Source organism: Schistocerca nitens, chromosome 5 (genome assembly GCF_023898315.1).
Source record: "Schistocerca nitens isolate TAMUIC-IGC-003100 chromosome 5, iqSchNite1.1, whole genome shotgun sequence".
Lineage (NCBI taxonomy): Eukaryota > Metazoa > Arthropoda > Insecta > Orthoptera > Acrididae > Schistocerca > Schistocerca nitens.
In genome coordinates this window covers 867,079,262-867,099,423 of record NC_064618.1, presented here as the reverse complement: position 1 = coordinate 867,099,423, position 20,162 = coordinate 867,079,262, and the positions used below count along the sequence as shown (strand labels likewise).

The 20,162-nt window shown below is 40.0% G+C and overlaps 1 protein-coding gene across 2 annotated transcripts in view; it reads right to left on the bottom strand.

Moving 5' to 3' along the window:
• Positions 1-20,162, bottom strand: part of LOC126259419 (BRCA1-associated RING domain protein 1-like) — a 194,954-nt gene that overhangs the window by 118,636 nt on the left and 56,156 nt on the right. The window contains exon 4 of one of the 2 annotated variants that reach the window (XM_049956200.1): positions 19,496-19,591. The exons of the other annotated variant lie outside the window; for it this stretch is intronic. Coding sequence (XP_049812157.1) covers positions 19,496-19,591 — 96 coding nt within the window. The remainder of the gene's footprint in view (positions 1-19,495; positions 19,592-20,162) is intronic. 2 annotated transcript variants of the gene reach the window in all.

The window sequence follows — 20,162 nt, the reverse complement described above, 5'->3', positions numbered from 1 at the left end:
TGTGGAAGGTAGGTAGTATGCAGGTGCAGCACACCAGGGTAGCAGACATTTCTACTTCGGTGAAATCTCACTGTCCCAGGACAAGCGAATTCAATCAAGAGAGGCCCAGCATCACCAGGAAAGAGCAAACACTTGTCTCAAACAACAGTTGTTCCTCATGATGCGATCTATCACCCCACGCAAAGACATTACGTTATTTTTTGCTGGCCTCCTATTTCTTCAAGTCTGAGTTAAAATGAAAACAGTCAGTTTCCATCTGTAACTGCTTGGGGATATCATTTACCAATACGGAGAAAGGGGAGAAAAGAGACTGAAGTTTGCTTTGTCATGGAAATCTTGAAAACAACTGTTAAATTCATCTTTTAGGTCAAGTATAATGCGTAAATATTTGTCAGAATTTTTATTATTATTTCTGCATGAAAGTAGAATGCACACAGTTGTTAGTTTTGGTTCATAATTCCCAAATTCATAATTTTCTTTTAAATGCCACTTATAACTGAGCTTTCCCTTGAAAGAGAGCTATTACACCTACAAACAACGCAAAATCTCACATCATTTTTTCATCTTTAAATTAAGCAAGAGGTTTTCCTCATTTCATTATAAATATTTTTATTATGTCTTTTTTATCAAAGACTTGGGTCAATATCCTGCCGTGACTAATGCAGCTGATGATGGTATAACAGACACTGTTTTCTTCTTCTATATCAACAGTCTTTTAAATTTAAAAGGTTCTCTGTGCAGCAAATTGTGAGTATGAAATAAAAATTCCCAATCCACTTCACATAGATTGTAAAGGGTCGGATGTTAATGTCTAAAATCATCATCTGTGTCTATAATTTTGAAATAAATAAGATTATAGTCACTTGTTGTGAGTCCAACACACGCCTACTCATTTGTAATGGGGTCACTAACTACAGTTTGCAAGGGTGTTACCTATATTTGCTGTCACCCTGTTGTGATTTTGGAAAGTAGGCAGGCTGAGAGGCCTGTTCAGGAAATGGAGACCAAGTTCTCGTATAGTGTTTTGAAGGCAGAGTCCTCTTATCAGTTACTCCACTATACTGCAATGTTGATTTTGCATTTGCATCCATTACGAAAATTTGCCCGTCATGTCGACCCAGTGTTGATCTTTTTCACTTTTATATTTGTGGTTGTATCTCCCAACTGTATTGAAAATATTGATTAATTATCTAAGGTTTTCCTAAGGCGGTCATTATTTCTACTGTCAACGCATGTTCATCAGAAAGTTGATGTATCTTTCTCATTGTTACACTTTCATCTGGCATTACAGTGAGAGCTATGGGATGATTATCAGATGTTATGATCTGAGTCGTATCTGGCCTTTGGGGTAATGTCCAGTTCAGTAATATGGCTCGTATATACATAGTATGTGTAGGTCTATCTCTTCTAACACTTTCCCAAGTTCTTGCATCACCATGGCACTGCACTTCACATTTTGTCTGGCTGATTTCAATCATTTGCCTACGTTCTAGTGCTATTAGTGTGCAAGCTGATTGTATGTGACTGCTACAGGAACAAAGTGAGCACATAGCTATGGAGTCATCCGAATTTGTGAACATATACAATTTAGCCATGTGCCCTCACTAACTGCTTAAGCAAGAGGTTTTCCTCATTTCATTATAAATGTTTTTATTATATATATCAAGTGCCTTCTGCCTCCTCTTAAAATGTCACGCAGGGCAGTAGTTCCTCTGTATTTGTACGCAAGTTGTTGACAGTGAGCTGAATATGATCGACTTCTTCTGTGACTGGAAACTTTACAGTGTAGCCTTCTGGATAATTGTGCCTAGCTGGGTGTTTAGAAATACACATGTTGTTCATTGTTTTCCTTTCTTCCTAGCCACTTTCAGAAATTCCACTCCTTCTCTCTACTTTCCTAATTATTGCCCTTTTCATTGCCCATCTCATCATCGCTCCTGTCTATATGGTCAGTTACATTTTCAGTTTGTGCCAAAATGTCTCTTCTTGTTCTAAACTTCACATTGGACCACAATCTTTTATCTGTTTCTTCTAAGAATTGCTTCCTATCTGTAGTTTCCTCCAAGTTATGTTCATGTACTGATTCAATTAATTAACTTTCTGGCATGGTAAATGGGACATCATAAGTTATCACTTTCAGCTCTACTCCCCAGGTGGCTTGCGTACAATTTCTGTATTTAGCTCTGAATTTTGTTTCAGCTTCCTGCTTTCTCCTTCTGTTTCTGTTTCAATTATGAGTACATTGTTTGTTGTTTTCATTTTCTTGATACTGATCTTTTCTTTCTTTGAATTAATTAGTTCTGTGAGACATGTCTGTATTTCGTAAGGGCCTTTCTTATACTTAGATTTAATGAATGGTGTGCTAACCACTCACATATAGCAGATTGATGTGTGTAGCACAGAAACACGTAACAGAAAACAGTATTCACACAAGCTTTCAAGTTCTTGCTCTTATTCTAGTAAAAGTACACTCACAATCACAGAGACATCCAAATGTCCACCACCATGGCTGCAGGTGCGTGTGAATGTATGTACTTTTACTAGAAAAAGAGCAAGAGCTGAGTGGTTGTGTGTGTCAACATGTGTTCTTTCACTAGAAAAGGACCAAGACCTCGAAAGCTAATTTTAATACTATTTTATGTAACATGTTTCTATGCTCCACACATCAGTATGCTATTAGTATGTGATTGCCTTTCCCTTATTTTACTTTCTATGTGCTCAGGCTCATCTGACTGTATCCTACCTGCTCCTGAGTCGGCTGAACTTTTTGTTTCTGTGGAGGCCATTGTTGCACTTCAAGACGCTTCGCAATCAGATGTGGCACACCACGGCCCGAGCCACGGAGAACAGCTATCACACACAAGTAGATTCACAGAGTATTTATGGAATTCAAGATACAACCACTGCAAGGCAGCGGATATGATGTTGGCACCAAAGCCAACGAATTGGAGAGAGTACTGCAGATGGGGAAAGATAAGGCAATCCCAACATTTATTAGGACTAAAAATCCTCTGAAATCCCACCCTACAGTCCTTAAGAAGCAGCCCAAGACAGGTGATATGTTATTACCTGAGATCCTTAGGGGAAACAGAATGACACAGATGGTTGAGTTTCTACTGAACTATTACACAACAATATAAAGAACTATTACACCAGAGAAGCAGAGAAAATGGGAGCCATGTGTCATGGACCAAATGGTAACAGATAATGTTTATCTACAGCAATTGGGTTTGCTAGCACTGTTTTTGTGGTATCAATAGCTACAAAGCCACGGCGTAGGTGCAAGTTCGAAGGTTGGCACTATGACACCGACACCGATGACAGCGACCTCTAGCCGGCACTGTGCAGCTCTACGAGCGCCGCTCCAAATTCAACCAATTTGATTCAGAGTAGACGACCAAGCAACATTGTTTGTATTTCATAGTGGGAAAGCCACTACAGATTTTGCCTTTTTAACTTCTAGCCGCTCATCTCAGCCAAAGTTAAGTATTATCAGTTGTATATGTTCATACACCAGTAAAAGAGCTATATCCTATACGCAGTACCGAAGTATTTCACCACATTTTGCCATGTATTGTTTCGTGTTTGCTGATACCTCATTTAAATCCTGTCTGCCTAATAAACTACGAAACTAGAGTGAGACAACAGCAAACGCAGAAGAATATACATATCATGTCATGTTTATATTCATATTATTCTTATGCCTAATAGTGATACAGTCAGAAATGAAGCACCGCAATTGACTAGATTTTTTAAATCTAAGATGACTCTAATTTCTGTGCAGAATGTAATGTACTAAAGAGGCGTCTGCAAAGATTTTCAAACGGAGAAAAATTTTCGCTAAATTCTCGTTCAGAACATCTTCTATCATATGCAGTGCATTATTTGGTTCTTGTTGATCATTATCAAAGAAAGCAGCAGTATAAGTAACAACAAATAGCACTCTCTTGCCATTGTTTCGCTAATAAGACGATTCCTCTCTCTCTATCTCCTCCCCCCCCCCTTTTTTTTAATTGTAAGCGGCAGTAGCGCGCACAAAAGCAAGCCATGCCGCGAGCGGCGACAGGCCGTAAACACACATTATCAGAATGCGACAAACAATGCATGACACAGTACGTAAACACCTATAACAAAAAGAACGGCACTTATCAGATCAATGAAAAATAAGCAATCAATTCAAACCAGACGAAGCGCGTGAAAAAGGAAGGGTACCCGTATAAATACGGTTGGAGCGCCTGATGCATAGCAATGGCTACCTGTTAAAACTTAACTGCTAAGCTTACGACACGAACCAAACTACTGTAACTATATCGTCATTCATTCGACGTAAACTGTGTCTCACATTACAATGGACCAACTTTGTTTCAATTTGGAGGTGTGGCCTAAAACTTTTCTCTCCCCTTGAATTTCGAGTCTCAAATTTCAGGTGCGGCTTAGATTTGGGAAAATTTTTGTCCCTTGATTTCGAGTCTCATTTTTATTTTTCAGGTGGGGCTTAGATTCGAGTGCAGCTTAGACTCGAGTAAATACGGTAGTTGGTACTCCCATATACTGGAGATGCTGAGTCGCAGAAAGGCACAACCAACAAGGTCTTTGCCAAAAACAGACCACACACACACACACACACACACACACACACACACACACACACATTCTTATTTCCAAGCACCATCTGGACAGATGTATTAGGTGTAATGGAGAGTGTTTTGAAGGGGATTAGGCTGTATTGTAAACAATTTGAAAAATATAGCTTAGAGAGTACTGATCTCTTGCCACTTCAAACAGATTTTTAATTATAAGTGCACAAAAAACAATATATTAAACTGCCATTATTAACCAGGGTTGCCACAAGTTTCCCCAAGTAAAATTCCGTAATATTTACCCAATTTCCAGACAAGTTTTAGCGTTTTCCCGACATAATTTGAGGTCAAAGGTAAGTTAAGATGTAAGTTGACAATCTGTCTTTGCAGCTGTGGTACAAGACACAATAGTGCAAATGAGGAAATATCTAAAAAAAAAACTTGCAAGCACATGGTGTTTCCTGATGTGAGCAAAAATCTTAAGTACTAACATCAATATCTTTCGTAATGAACTGTTTTTAGATGGGTAAAGCAGGCTAAATTGTATACGTGTTTCATTAAGACCACTGATGTTATTTTATTTCAATAAAATGGCACACATCTGGCGACAAAAATACTCATTTCCTTGAAGTCATAAGACATTTAAAATACCTTCACTGATTTCAGAAATAACCTCAGAAAAAATAGGCCTCTTGAAAGAAGTGTATAAGGTGAGGAAGAATTGTGTAATCAAACATTACAGGTGCTGCCAATAAAATGTTGGTTCTACTATGTTCATTACTCTGTCAGTTAATATCCACTATGTTATATCTATTATTTTACAGGTATTGTGTGATTTTTCTTTCGAGAAATGTATTAGTACATGGCGTATAAACTGCCAGCAACTGACACAATTTTCTTCTTCTTATCATCTGTACTTTGTAACATATAAACTACTTTTGATGTGCCAAAATGCACTAGAACACAATGTACTTGGGGTGAAATAGTCACAATTCCTGAAATCCATCACCTCTTACCTATTGAGGAGCACTGCGGTCTTGGGTATATGGATAAAACCTGAAAATCCACTGCATTACACCACACACAAACAGACCTGGCCTGCAGGCAGATCAGTGATACTAGATCCGATAGGCAGGGCCTACATGTTAGTGGAAGCCAAATGGCTTCAGATCAGCAGGCCCAATCCATTACAGATACCCACAGAAACGACCTGCAGTTTTGGCCCATCATGGAAATACACTCGTGTGGCCAGTTATTCACAAGCTGCAGACAACATATTGATGAAATGAGACCATGGTGATCAATCCATGCAACAGATAACTTGCTCAAATACTCTGAGAATCAATAATAATGAGGATAGGTAGCAACTCACCATAAAGATGATTACCGAGCCACACACAGTCACGTAGAAATGACAATCACACTCTCACAACTAAATTTTCAGCCATAGCTTTTGTCTGAAAATGGGTGCACAAGAAGTAGTGGCAGCAATGACTGCAAGATGAGAGAGTGGTAGGAGAGAGAGTGAAGCAGTAGTAATGAGGGAGTAGGGAAGTGGCGCACGTACTCAGCTGCACCCAGCCAGTGGTGATGCACAACACCTCAGTAAACAAACCATTTCATTAACTGAGACAAAAACGAGATATTTCCAGTGTTTCTTTTTATTTTTTCAAATTTCCCTGATGTTTCCCTGATGTGTTTGAAATTCCCCGATATTCCTTGATTTTCAGAAACTGAGGAAACCCTGTTAACATTATACACACATCGAAACCAAAGTATTGCATAGTTCCTATAGAGGGCGCCATATGGCCAACCGATGTGTTCTCTGTGAAGCCTACCTCCATTGTACAGTAGTATTGAATGAACTGTGACAGGAGCCCGAAGAACAGGGGACTGACATATTAGGTCATGCATTAAAACTTTGAAATACCGTTATGTAATCTAATGTACAAGCAATATAGGTTATGCCACAATCTTTTTATACTATTTCCTGACAATGTACTTCCTGTATTTTTTAGTACTGATAATGGCTAGTTGTTAGCCGAAATCTAGGTTTGCATTAATAAAGCCTGAAAGGAAAGGACGTCTGATTGCTGTTCTTCGTCATTCTGAAAGTCATATCACAGTCGTTGAGTGCATTCCACATTATTAATTGAAGGTAATTAGACACTTTGTTCTACCATAGCGCCACATGGTGGTTGCTGAAGCATGCCCAGAGCTTACGGTTACAGTCCTCAACTCAAAAAAACCCAGTTCACCAAGTTCATACCAGCAAACAAACACCGAGCAACCTTAGGCACTCGCCATTTAGAATGACTCAGAGGGCATATGTGATTCTATCAAAGATACCAAGGATGCAGCAAGCATTAGCTCCACCTCCCCCCCCCCCCCCTCTCCACCCCACTAACTCTCCACACTGTTAAACAGCTGGTATTTTTACAAGCAATTTCTTAAAAATGTTCCAATAAATAAAAAACAATAAAACTGCTACATTCTGTTTTATACCATTTTCAAAAGACACAGAGTTCACTCTACATCAAACTTCTACACAGAAGAGTGCAATTTCTAGAGGTAGAAGGGCAATGTCTCCACATGGAGTTCAATGAGACTGGTGACAGGCTATTTCTTTATGTAACAGTTCAGAAAGTAGCCAAGTACCTTGGTATAGTGAAGATGAACATAACAATGCAGTTACTGTTTGGAGTCATGCTCATGACCAGAGTGAGCACTTTTTTCAGCATCTGAAGGGTCTCTAAAACAGTCTACAAGATTATAGCTCACAACATAGCACAATAGGTAGGCATTGAAAAGATGAGCTTTTTGGCACTCCATTCACACAACTAGCAACAGCTGCTCATGATTCAAAAAACGCATAACTCTGGCTTTAAAAATTCATGATTTAACCATAGCATTCAACTGTACAACAGTCTGCCATCAGAAATAAAAAACAGCAAGTCTCTGACTTTGTTTCATAAGAACATAAAAATGTTCTTGCTTGATCATTGCTTTTACACTGTATCTGAATGCATGAGTGATTTTTGGAAAAGAAACAAAAACTAATGTAAAATATGTGCAAAAAAAGGTTGTATTTATACCATCTACAACTATGAAAACCAAGTGCTCCACTTTTATAAAGAGGGAGGGAGGGAGGGAGGGAGGGAGGGAGGGAGGGAGAGAGGGAGGCAGCTTAATACCCTTGTAAGGAGTTGTAATCCATAAATATGCCAACCAGGCACTTGATGTGTGTATGTGTGAGGAATGTGAAAATAAACTAAAACAGTAACAAAAAGTAAGCAAGCAAAATCAGGGTTTGTAAATTTTTATTATATCACTTCACGTCATCAAACCATCACATCATACTATGAATTTTTCCAATATTAAACGTATGTTTTGTTTATCTGCATGTGCGTGTATTGTACAAGACTGATTCAGAGGACAAATAAATATTTCAATTTCCCTCAAATCACTAAATAAGTTTTTCTTAATTGTCCTGATTACTTTCAAGTAATTACGTATTATTTTGAGAAACTAAACATCATAACGGTCAATGAGATACCTCATTTGTCCATTTCCCACAATTCATCTGTCTATGACAATTTGGACTAAAACTCAATGTGTATTTTATAAGGCGTTTTGATTTCACACAGCTCAAACATCTGGCCAAAAAGCAATTGCAAAAATATGAACATACGTGTTGCTACAAATAGGGATTGTGATCAGGCATGCCACAGTGTCTTTAACCTAGAAGCACTTGCATACGACAGCTTCTGTGTAGTGCAGATACACAATACAACTGATCATGAGCTTTAGATCACATGTTATCAGCACTAGACACAGCAACTCTTGCAGCAGCCGAAGCCTCAAGTTTTGTCACTGTGCTAAGGTTGATTTTCTTACACTATGTGATTAAAAGTATTTGGACACTCCCAAAAACATACATTTTTCATATCAGATGCATTGTGCTGCAGGTATTCCATATCAGCAACCTCAGTAGTTACTAGACATCGTGAGAAAGCAGAATGGGGCACACCGCGGAACTCACGGACTTCGAACATCGTCAGGTGATTGGGTGTCACTTCTGTCATACGCCTGTACGTGAGATTTCCAAACTCCTAAGCATCGCTCGGTCCACTGAGTCTGCTGTGATAGTGAAGTGGATATGTGAAGGGACATGTACAGCACAAAAGCCTAAGGCCGACCTCGTCTGTTGACTGTGACAGAAGCCGTCGACAGTTGAAGAGGGTCATCATAAGTAATAGGCAGACGTCTATCCAGACCATCATACAGGAATTCCAAACTGTATCAGGATCCACTGCAAGTACTTTGTCACTTAGGCGGGAGATGAGAAAACTTGGATTTCATGGTTGAGCGGCTGCTCATAAGCCACACATCATGCTGGTAAATGCCAAACAATGCCTCGCTTGGCGAAAGGAGTGTAAACATTGGACGATTGAGCAGTGGAAAAGCTGTTGTGTGGAGTGACGAATCACAGTACACAATGTGGCAATCCGATGGCAGGGTGTGGGATGGCGAATGCCCAGTAAATTCATCCGTCAGCGTGTGTAATGCAAACAGTGAAATTTGGAGGTGGTGGTGTTATGGTGGGGTCTTGTTTTTCATGGAGGGGGCTTGCACCCCTTGTTGTCTTGCATGGTAATATCACACCACAGGCCTATGTTGCATCTTCTTGCTTCCCACTGCTGAAGAGCAAATCGGGGATGGCGACTGGATCTTTTAACACGATCGAGCACCTGTTCATAATGCACTGCCTGTGGCAGAGTGGTTACATGACAATTCCATCCCTGTAATGGACTGACCTGCATGGAGTCCTGACCTGAATCCTGCAGAACACCTTTGGGATGTGTTGGAATGCCGACTTCATGCCAGGCCTTACCAACCCACATTGAAACCTCTCCTCAGTGCAGCGCTCCATGAAGAATGGGCTGCCATTCCCACAGAAACATCCCAGCACTTGACTGAACGTATGCCTGTAAGAGTGGAAGCCGTCATCAAGGCTAAGAGTGGGCCAACACCATACTGAATTACAGCATTGGCAATGGAGGGCACTATGAACTTTTAAGTCATTTTCAGCCAGGTGTCGGATACTTTTGATCACATAGTGTACGTGTATCTTTTTAGAAATAAGCAGCAACCTTTTTTTTTTTTTTTTTTTGCATAGTGCTTTTTAATTTCTACACTTGTTTTTATATTTACCAGAGCTAGGACCATGTAACCGAAGTGCTCTTGAAGACCACTGTTAGGGTCATTGCAGTCTGATTTAATATAAACCAGTGACCATTAGGTAACACTTAGTAGTGATTTAGATCCTGTGACATCAGCAATAGGTACAGAGATTCTTACTGCACCATGAGCCTAAAGTATGCTTATACCTCCCAATTTAGTTTTTATGTAAACTCAATTTAGTCTCCATCATTTCTGGTCTATGTTCATGTGTAGGTGTGACTAGGAACTGTGGATATTGTGAGATCACGATGAAGGGGTCGGCTGCTGTTGGACACTGCCACAGATCTACTATGTGCTTTATGTGCTACATTATTATAGCTGAATTAACACATTGTTTATGGCATGGTGCTTGTTAATAGTTATGATTTGTCATGCATGCAATTATAATGTCACGTTGTACCTAAGGATGGTTCATTTCTACCAAAACCAGTTGTTTATTAAACTGGCAATACAGCTGCGAGCAAACCACTATTTTCGAAAAATAAGACTGTTTGCTGATGATACTGTTGTCTACATGAAAATATAGTCATTGGAGGATTGCAAGGCATTGCAGAAAGAAGTTGACAAAATTTGCGCATTCTGTAATGAATTATTTAAATACTGATAAAACTAAGATAATGCCTGTAACAGAAATAAATAACCTGACAGTACCTGGTTACACGATTAGCGGAGAAAATCTTGAGCACGACACATTGCATAAGACATAAGATTATCACTTCAGGCAAGGGGGTTACCTTCATAGTCTCTGTTACTGAATGTAGGATATGATAAAATTCAGGAGCAAGTAAGAAACACACATTTTTTTGTTTTCTCCAAAAAAATTCCTGCCCCGAGATACAGGTCTCCAAAGATGACACTACGAATACCATTTTGAAGATGTGAATTTCAGAAAAATTCTTAAAATGCTGTATCTCTGTAACATTCTAGATATTTTGTTAGAGTTTTTTTATTTGAAAGATAATTGTTTTATGGTTACAATGGTAACCTCCATTTGGACATATCTGTCAAAGTACTTTTACTGTTGCCTTTTGAATTATTTTTTTTATAATTTACAGAAAATTTTTTTTTCAGATATGCCAATCCAGAAAAGTTAAGATTTTTTTCTGTTGATTAGTACCATGTAGTACTATGTTCTCTATAAAGGAGAGATTCCACTTTTAAGTTGGAAAGGTTTTATTTTAAAAAATCTTTTTTAAAACTTTCAAGGGTAATGTATGTCTTCACAGTAGTTGGTTCTTACTAATTTCTTTGTTAGAATGTTTATTTCTATTGTCTTTGTTGCAGTTATTTCTTATCACTTCCTTTGTTGAAGTTATTTCTTTCCACTTTAATCATTGCAGATATTTCTTACATTCTGCTGTAGTTTCTCTGTCATGGTTGTTCATTGCAGGTATCTGTATTGTAGTTGTTCAGTGCTAATTTGTTTACTGAAGAGGCTTCTAAGAAATCTGAGAGCATCCAGTGAGTTCTGTGTTTTGGTGAGGAATTTGCCAGTTGACACAGTTGCAGTGTGTTTTGTGAAAAGGACTGTTTGAAATGTCTTCTGACTGGGGCCACATGAGAGTGAAGTGTGCTGACCATTTGCATATCCATAAAAGAATGATATATAAGACACACAAAAAAACATACTTTTTTCAGGTTGGGAATAAGTGTTCTCATTTGAAGACTCTGTTTCAAAGTGAAGATGTATCCAGTGACGACTTTTTGTGTTCTAAATGTTTTGACAGAATAACAACAATTATAGTCTCTGAACAAGGTGAAGCTTTCCACGGTGCAGATGATGCAGATTTTGCATCAATAGAGGACGAATTAAATACCCTGAACCAGTCAATTACAGAGTTAGGCGTTACTCCTGTTAAGAAACTGTGGTCAGTGAAGTTGAGTCATAGGCTCTCTGCATCAAGAAAGTGCGAGAAATTGCTAAAGCCATGGTTGAATACACTGCAGCAAAGCTGACCATACTCTTCAAAGTAGAAATTCCATCTTCAGAAGAAAATTAACCAAAGCACTCTTGCACCTCTTGCCAGGAATTTTTCACACGTCAATTCAGCTGTTGAATATTTTGCATCCTACAGTGAAAAGGTGCAGGTTTAACTATTATTCCAGAGACATTTTCAAATAAAACAATTTTGAACCATGTTCCATCAGTATCAAAGTACGTAGGTTGGAACTTAAATAGTGGCAACACTGCTAGGGGGGACACCATGCAATAGAATCTACTATTGTTTCTGATAGAACACATTGTTGACATACCTACCTAACCTCCGAGAACATGGACTCACACGTCCGACGTCACCGGCGTGCGCACAATCGAGGGAAACACAGTCACTTGTGAGCGAGCGGTCTAAGGTAACGGTGTCACTATGTTTTCGAAACAGGAACAATGGAGCTGGATCAAGACTGAATGTGCCAGAGGTCATACAGCACAACAGTGTCATCGAGATCTTAAAGAGGCATGCGGGGAATCGGCATTGCCGTACAGAACAGTGGCATGTTGGGTAAAAGCCTTCAACGAAGGTCGGCAAACTGTGGCAGATATGCATCGGGCAGGTCATTCTAGCATCTCTGAAGAAGATGTGCATGCTGTTGCAACATTGGTGGACAGTGATTGACGCCATACGATTTGTCAGCTCGCCCACGAAACCGGATTAGTGCATATGACTGTGCTTCGCATCCTGAAGGAATGCCTGGGTATGTGAAAAATTGCATCAGGATGGGTTCTGCGTGACCTGACGGAAAAGCAGAAATGGATGTGTTACGACGGTGCTCACACACACTTGGAGTGCTATGTGTGGGAAGGAGGGGCTTTCTGACGCTGTATCTTAACACCGGATGAGCCATGGGCCACATTGTACGAGCCAAAACTAAAACGTCAATCCAACAAATGGCATCATTATGGGTCGCCGCAAAAGTCGATAGTGTGTCAGAGCCTCACTATGGTGAAAGTTATGCTGATTCTCATATATTACTGTGATGGTGTTACCCTAACGCATTATGTTCCTCCACAGCAGACCGTTCATGCACAGTATTACTGTTCATTTCTGGAGCATTAGCTGCAACCAGCTTCGCGAAAGAAGCGGCAACACTTTTCAAGCAACCCACCCATCATTTTGCACGACAATGCGTGGACACATACAGCGCAAGCTGTGGATCCTCTGTTCGGTTGATGGGACTGGGAAGTACTGTACCGTCCACCATACTCCCCGGACCTAAGTCTTTGTGACTTTGATTTGATTCAGAAGATGAAGGAATCACTTTGTGGCATTTGGTTCAGAACTGTTCCAGAGATTCGACAGGCTTTAGACTGGTCCATTCGCACCATCAACAGAACAGGCTCTGCTAACGGTACACTACTCCTTCCACATCGCTGGCAGCGAGCGTGTAGAACCCACTGCCAGCGATGTGGAAGGAGTAGTGTACCGTTAGCAGAGCCTGTTCTATTGATGGTGCGAGTGGACTCGTCTAAAGCCTGTCAAATCTCTGGAACAGTTCTGAACCAAATGCCACAAAGTGATTCCTTCATTTTCTGAATCAAATCAAAGTCCTGAGGAAAAAGTGCAAAGAAGGGCAGCTCGTTTCGTGTTATCGCGCAATAGGGGTGAGAGTGTCACTGATATGATACGCTAGTTGGGGGGGGGGCGGGGGGGGGGGGGCGGGGGGGGGGGGGCGGGGGGGGGGGGCAGTCGCTGAAACAAAGGTGGTTTTCTTTGCGGCGAGATGTATTTACAAAATTTCAATCACCAACTTTCTCTTCCAAATGTGAAAATATTTTGTTGACAACTGTGATGCGCTCAATTGATTTTATGGCTTGGAGATAATCTAAGTGGGCTTGAATTATTCGATCCTTGTTGCCATAACGCGCTCGGAGAATCCTCTTCGTTTCTGCGTACGTCTCGGCCGTCACCGCAATACCGTCCACTAAATGCTTTGGTTCTCCCGAGAGATAGCCGCGAAGAAAAATGTGTTTATTGATTGTAGTTACCGTCGGATCTTTGTCAACCGACTGCTCAAACTGTTTCTCTATTTCGTGAGACCATCGGGAAATTGTGAGTTTCAGGACACATGGTGCCGAGGCATTGGCTGGGATTAACTTATGCCCTGGGACTTAGGGGCACGATGGCGCACTTGGATATCTAGCTTACCTTCATTGTCACATATACGTGTCCCTAGATGGATAGCTACAGCTCATGGAAGAGACTCTCAGTTGCACGTATTCTGTGACGCCTCGGAAAAGGCATATGGAGCAGCTTTGTACATTCGTACTGTCTTAGATGATGACGTCGTAACCCATTTAGTCTGTAGCAAGAACAGACTTGCTCCTATTAAGAAGGTGACATTGCCTCGACTCGAACTTTTAGCAGCAGTAGTTGGGACCAGACTATTGTGTTACTTTTGCCGCGCAACAGACTTTAAAATTGCCCGTGCAATACTGTGGACGGATTCTACAATAACACTAAGTCGGATTCGCTGTGATCCTAACAAATGGAAGACCTTCATTTGTAATCGTGTAACTGAGGTACAAACACACACGACTCCCACGCAATGGAAACACTGCCCAGGACTAGACAATCCTGCTGACCACCTCTCACGTGGACTCCTCGGCTACCAAATGAATTCTTTGGACATTTGGTGGCATGGGCCGCCTTGGCTTACACGCCCCCCTGAATGCTGGCCAAACAACGATACTCCAACGATGGTACGACTTCCTCCCGAAGAAAAGAGGAAGAAAACGCAGAGCCAAGTCTTGTTGATATCTACGCCAACCAGCCTTTTGAACTTACTTAAATTCAGCTCATACTGGAAGCTCATTCGTATCACAGCATGGACTCTCCGTTTCCTACACAACATTCGTCAGTAGAATAAATCTTCAGGAGAACTTACTGCCACCGAATTATCAGCTGCCAAAATGTATTGGATTCAAGTGGGCCAGAGAGATTCCTTCCCCAACGAATTACATGCACTTCAGAATAACTTACCACTGCCAAGAGAGTCAAAAATCGCACGATACAATCCTTTCCTAGAAGATGGACTGATACGTCTAGGAGGTCGACTGCAGTGCACTAGCCTAAATAGGGAACAAAAACATCCTGTACTCCTTGACGGTTCCCACCACTCCACACAATTGGTTATTCGAGAGACACACATCCGCCTTCATCACTTTGGTGTTCGTTCTGTACTATCCGAACTGCGAACCAAATTTTGGATCCTTAGAGCTCGTCAGGCCATCAAAAGAATCCTATACTCATGCCTCGCATGCAAGATCTTGAAGAATCCACGAGGGCAACAGATCGAAGCACCGCTGCCACCTGAACGAGTTTCACCTGCCAAACCATTTGCTGTAACCGGAATAGACTTTGCTGGCCCACTATTCATCAAAGTGGGGAAGGAAACGCACAAGTCATATATCACTCTTTTCACATGTGCTACCACACGAGCTGTACACCTCGAACTCTGTACAGACTTGTCAACGGACAAGTTTCTTATGGCACTTCAGCGATTCGCCGGAAGACGCGGACTACCCCAAACGATATATACAGATAACGCGAAAACATTCCACGCCACGAATATGGAACTAGCCCAACTTTGGAAGGCATTAATCACCACAAAAACTTATCAGTTCCTCGCCCACCACGGTATTACTTGGAAATTCATTGTCTCCCGGGTTTCGGCACCAAAAACTCTTGTGTCGTGAATCACAGTAGAGCAGCGATTAGCAGTCTAACAACACTTTATTACATAGTCACAGAACATACAATATAACAAGTCAAAGATACATTGTCCTAAGAGTAAACAAACAGTCTCTCCCTTGCGAGAAGTACATCACTCTGTGACAACAACCACCTACGTAGGGAGAAATGATCGTCATAATAAAATAAGAGAAATCAGAGCTCAAACAGAAAGATTTAAGTGTTCCTTTTTCCCACGCACCATTCGAGAGTGGAATGGTAGAGAGGTAATATGAAAATGGTTCAATGAACTCTCTGCCAGGCACTTAAGTGTGAATTGCAGAGTAACCATGTAGATGTAGATGCACACAACGCTGGTGACTACTTTGAAGGACAGCAACAAGTGCAAACATGAAACTCTTTTGCATCGGTTGTGAATAAATAGTTGCCACTATTTAATTTCCGACCATCGTACATGGTAGATAAATCAAGAAATGTGAGGTCTGTAAAAGGAGTCTTTGGAAGACCAAATCCCTATTATGGTCATCCTGCAGAATCAGCTCAAGCTCAAATAGTGCAGTCATTTTATCTGGAAGATAAATGGGACTGTTCTCACCAGAGTGCCAACAACAGTTGAAGGTGAAAAAGTGGTTAAAGTGAAGAGGTGCATGACTCGCAGTATTAAAGAAACTTTTGCACTTTGTAAGAGCAACTATACAACTTAACATACTGGAAGATCAAAATGTTATGCACTACGACCGAAGTGGGTAGTTCCACACCCACCGAGAGATGTCCGTTTATGTGTGTACTGCGCAAATTTTGAACTTTGTGTGGTAACTTTGAAGAACTTACTGGAGCATGTGACATATAACACCTTGGTTGGGCGTGTAAAGTCATTAGTAATCTGTGACATAAACTGAGGGACTTGTTTGTTTCATGACTGTGGTGACTGCCCTGGAAAGGGAGGACTGTCTTTACAAACATTTGGCCTGGAAGGCATAGCAGATAACTCTGCAGAATCATATACGTGACATGGCAGGAAAATAAACTAATTAAGAAAACTGTTGCCTTTGACAGTTTCATTGATGAACTTGGTAAATGGTCAGTGAGAGTTAGTGCTTCACAGGAAGTAAAAGGGTATCATTGGCGTAATGACCGGGTTTCAATTTTTACAAGAGTGACTTATTTTCAAAACAAGACCACAAGTGTTGCAGTTATAAGTAATGACACAGAACATGACTCAGCACATCCTTTGCCAGCAATGCACAAAGTCTTCAACTGCAAACAGGGGCAGAGAAGATCCTCACTATTTCTCATGGTGCTCCTAATCATTTTAAAAATCGTTACCTGCTTTTTGAATTGAGTGCCAACTGACTGGGTATACAGTGCCACTGGTACTGGGAAGGGATTTTGCAATGGTGTAGGAGGCCTCCTGAAGCACCATGCTACAAAACATAATCTTTCCAGACCAAATACAGCTGTGATTCAGAATGCTGAGGATTTTATGAGTCGCAAAATCTTACACATCCACAGCCCTCATTCTTTTGTCCAAAGAGGAATTCGAAGAATTCCATGAGCAGAAAAAAGAAGAATGGTCCAAACAAACTATTCCTGTGAAAGGAATTCAGAAGACACATTTTTGGACTCAAAGTGATGGGCGAACTCATACTGCTCGCGCTTTACAGAGCAAGAAAGAAGAAATTTTGTTCGTTCAGCCAATACCTCAGAAACAGCAGGATAATATTCAGATACACAACCTGAGAAGGGGGGTGTTTGTGGCATGTGTGTATGACTGGACTGGTGGATTGCAGAGATTACAGACACCAGTTATGAGTTAAACGAAACTGTAGTGAACTTTATGCTACCACATGGGCCAGCTGCTGGACATAAGTTTCCAGCTGATGTTCAGCAACAACACCATCCATGCTCACTTCCTGTTCACAATGTTTTGAAAATTTTAAGTGCTCCAGTTCCTGTTGGTTCAACAGGAAGGTATCACTACATCAAAGGATGCAGTGGAACACATTTTTAGTTCACTGACTGGCTAATTTCAGTACAAAACAGAGTGCACAGAAGTTTTATAAATTGAAACCTTTAAGTCTTTGGACCTTTCACACACATTTTGGAACCATTTAAAATGCTTGAAAAATGAGTCTCTTACTCATCTTTCAAAACTAAAATTATGTTAAATAAGGCTAGGTTTTGATTTTTATGAGCCTGTTATGTGATAATGTGGTAATAAAGCAGTTTTTATGTATGGCAAAAATTTCAATTGCTTATAAAACCTCTTCAACCTAAAAGTGGAAGCTCTCCTTTTCAGGGAATGTAGAACTATATAGTACTAATCAAAATGTTATGGATTGGCATTTTTGGAAAAAAAATCCATAAATTATAAAAAAATGTCCAGAACACTACAGTAAAAGAACTTTGACAGGTAAGTCCAAATGGAGGATTTCTTTGTAATCATAAAGCAATTATGTTTCAATGTTCATGGAGGGAGGTTGAGGGAGGAGGGGGAGAGAAGAGAAACATACTCCGTAAAAACCAAAATGTTACTCCACTGGCAAGAATTTCATTCCTAAAAGTTCATCTGAAAGTAGAAGATGAATCAGACATAGCTGGCATCATCTCAAAATGGGCACAACAATTTTTTCCAAGAAAAATTGTATTCTCTTTCAGGATGACTTCTGAAATCATAAATATTCATAGTCAATCTGCAGTTATACAGTACATCTTTTTGAAGTCATTGGTACATAAGTAAAGTCCCCTGACAATTTCAGAAACATGACACATACTCTATTTTACTAAATGACACGGCTCAGCAAATAAAGAATTAAGTTCCAAAGCATTTATCCTGGAGCAAGAGTCAAGAATGTTTCCGGAAAATCTCTCATCTAATAATAGTCAGAGGCTGAGAAACAGTTCGCCACCTTCACCACATCTCAACTCACCAGCCAAGCATCATAGAAAGATAATTGTGGCAATCACTCTTTTGATCTTTATTGTATCATACAAACACAAAGAGAGAAGACAAGTATGTAGCAATCAATAATCATATTTTCAATCAACAGTAAGATTTGCATCTGAAACATTAATTATGTATACGAAAATGTCTGAAGGCACCAACCCAAGTATGATGTTGACAACAATGGCTCAGAGTACTTGGAAGAAATCCGCACTTTTGTAACTAGTTCCTCTATAATTACCGAAAGAGGGCTCTCTTACACAGAGAAGCGAAAAGTTTCAGTGTACAGAAGAAACATTTAGGAAGGTACGTACATTACACGTTTGTTTACTTGGTGAAACTACTGCTGTTCAAAAACATCATACATTTTTAGAACAGTATTCACAGAAGGACATGTTCTGATGTCAGAACTTACACTAAGTACAATATCATTTCCAAACAACAAGGGCTAACAAGAAAACCTTGTCCAGCACAAATTAAGTGTGGCAATTGCTTTGACCAAGTGTTAAAACAAACAGTAAGAAGGTAATGTGTTTTGACAAAAACATTAGTAGTGCTGTAAGTAAGTAACACACAGAGGATTGTGTTTAGAGCTAGACACATCTCATAATTGTCTGCAGTGGTAATATAACAATCACACAATGTACCATCATTAGTCACAACTGAGATTTCACCATGATGAGTTACCACTTCAACGAACTATAATATGTACATATAAATTTCTTTAAATGAGATGATCCAAAAACTTCACCACAAAAGTACAAAACAAAGTACGAATACTGTAAAATAAGCAAGCATACGCACACACACAAATAGCAGCTCCAAAAAATGCAGAATAACTTGTGAAGAAGCACGTAATCTGAGCACATAAGTTTTTTCACTTTGTACCAATTTTGATTTGTTGTATATTTTACACGTGTAAACCAACTAAACACACCCATCAGACATAAAAAAACGTTGGAAGTGAGTGTACCAATAAAGCTGGCTAACTTCACAGAAGTCAGTAAGACACACAAAATAAATAAAAAAAAAGACCTTACAGGTGCGTAATACTTCTGCCTTGGAAGTTCTGCTTCAATATGCTGCCTGAGCATTTCAGTGGTTGGAACCCCTGGACGAGAAGTCTGCCCAAACGACTGAAACATCCCAGAATGGTTAAAATGGCACAGAAATAAGGCACAGTTCGTGCAGACCATTCTGTACAATCTAAATGGCTCCTCATAAGGATACTGTAGTCATTTCTGTATTTAACATAACACAGTGACTGTTATGAATGGAAGCTGAAATAGTTAGAACCAACAGTTAATACCACCACAGCTTTTCTTAACAACAAAAACTCATAAGCACTGAGTACTGTCAGTGTGTCAACCAACTCTGTGAATGACTGTGGTGTATGTAGTCTGTCATGCATTTTGTTAATAGAAAATGTTTGAATCTGATGAGACAGACTGTAGCAGTGTAATAACAGTTCAGCAGCAGATACAGCACATGGCTGGAGTAATGTTCCAGTTTTTTACTAGTGTGAAAGTACAATAAATATGAACTAAAAATTATGACTATAAACTGTGTGATTCAGTAGTTTGGTGACATCAAATAAAAGGAAAAAGAAAATAATATCATTCCTCATCTGCTGCCTGAGCTGCTTTGTCATTGAGAAGATTGTTAGAAGTTAACATCCCACTCGTGCTGTTACAACTTCCTTTTCCC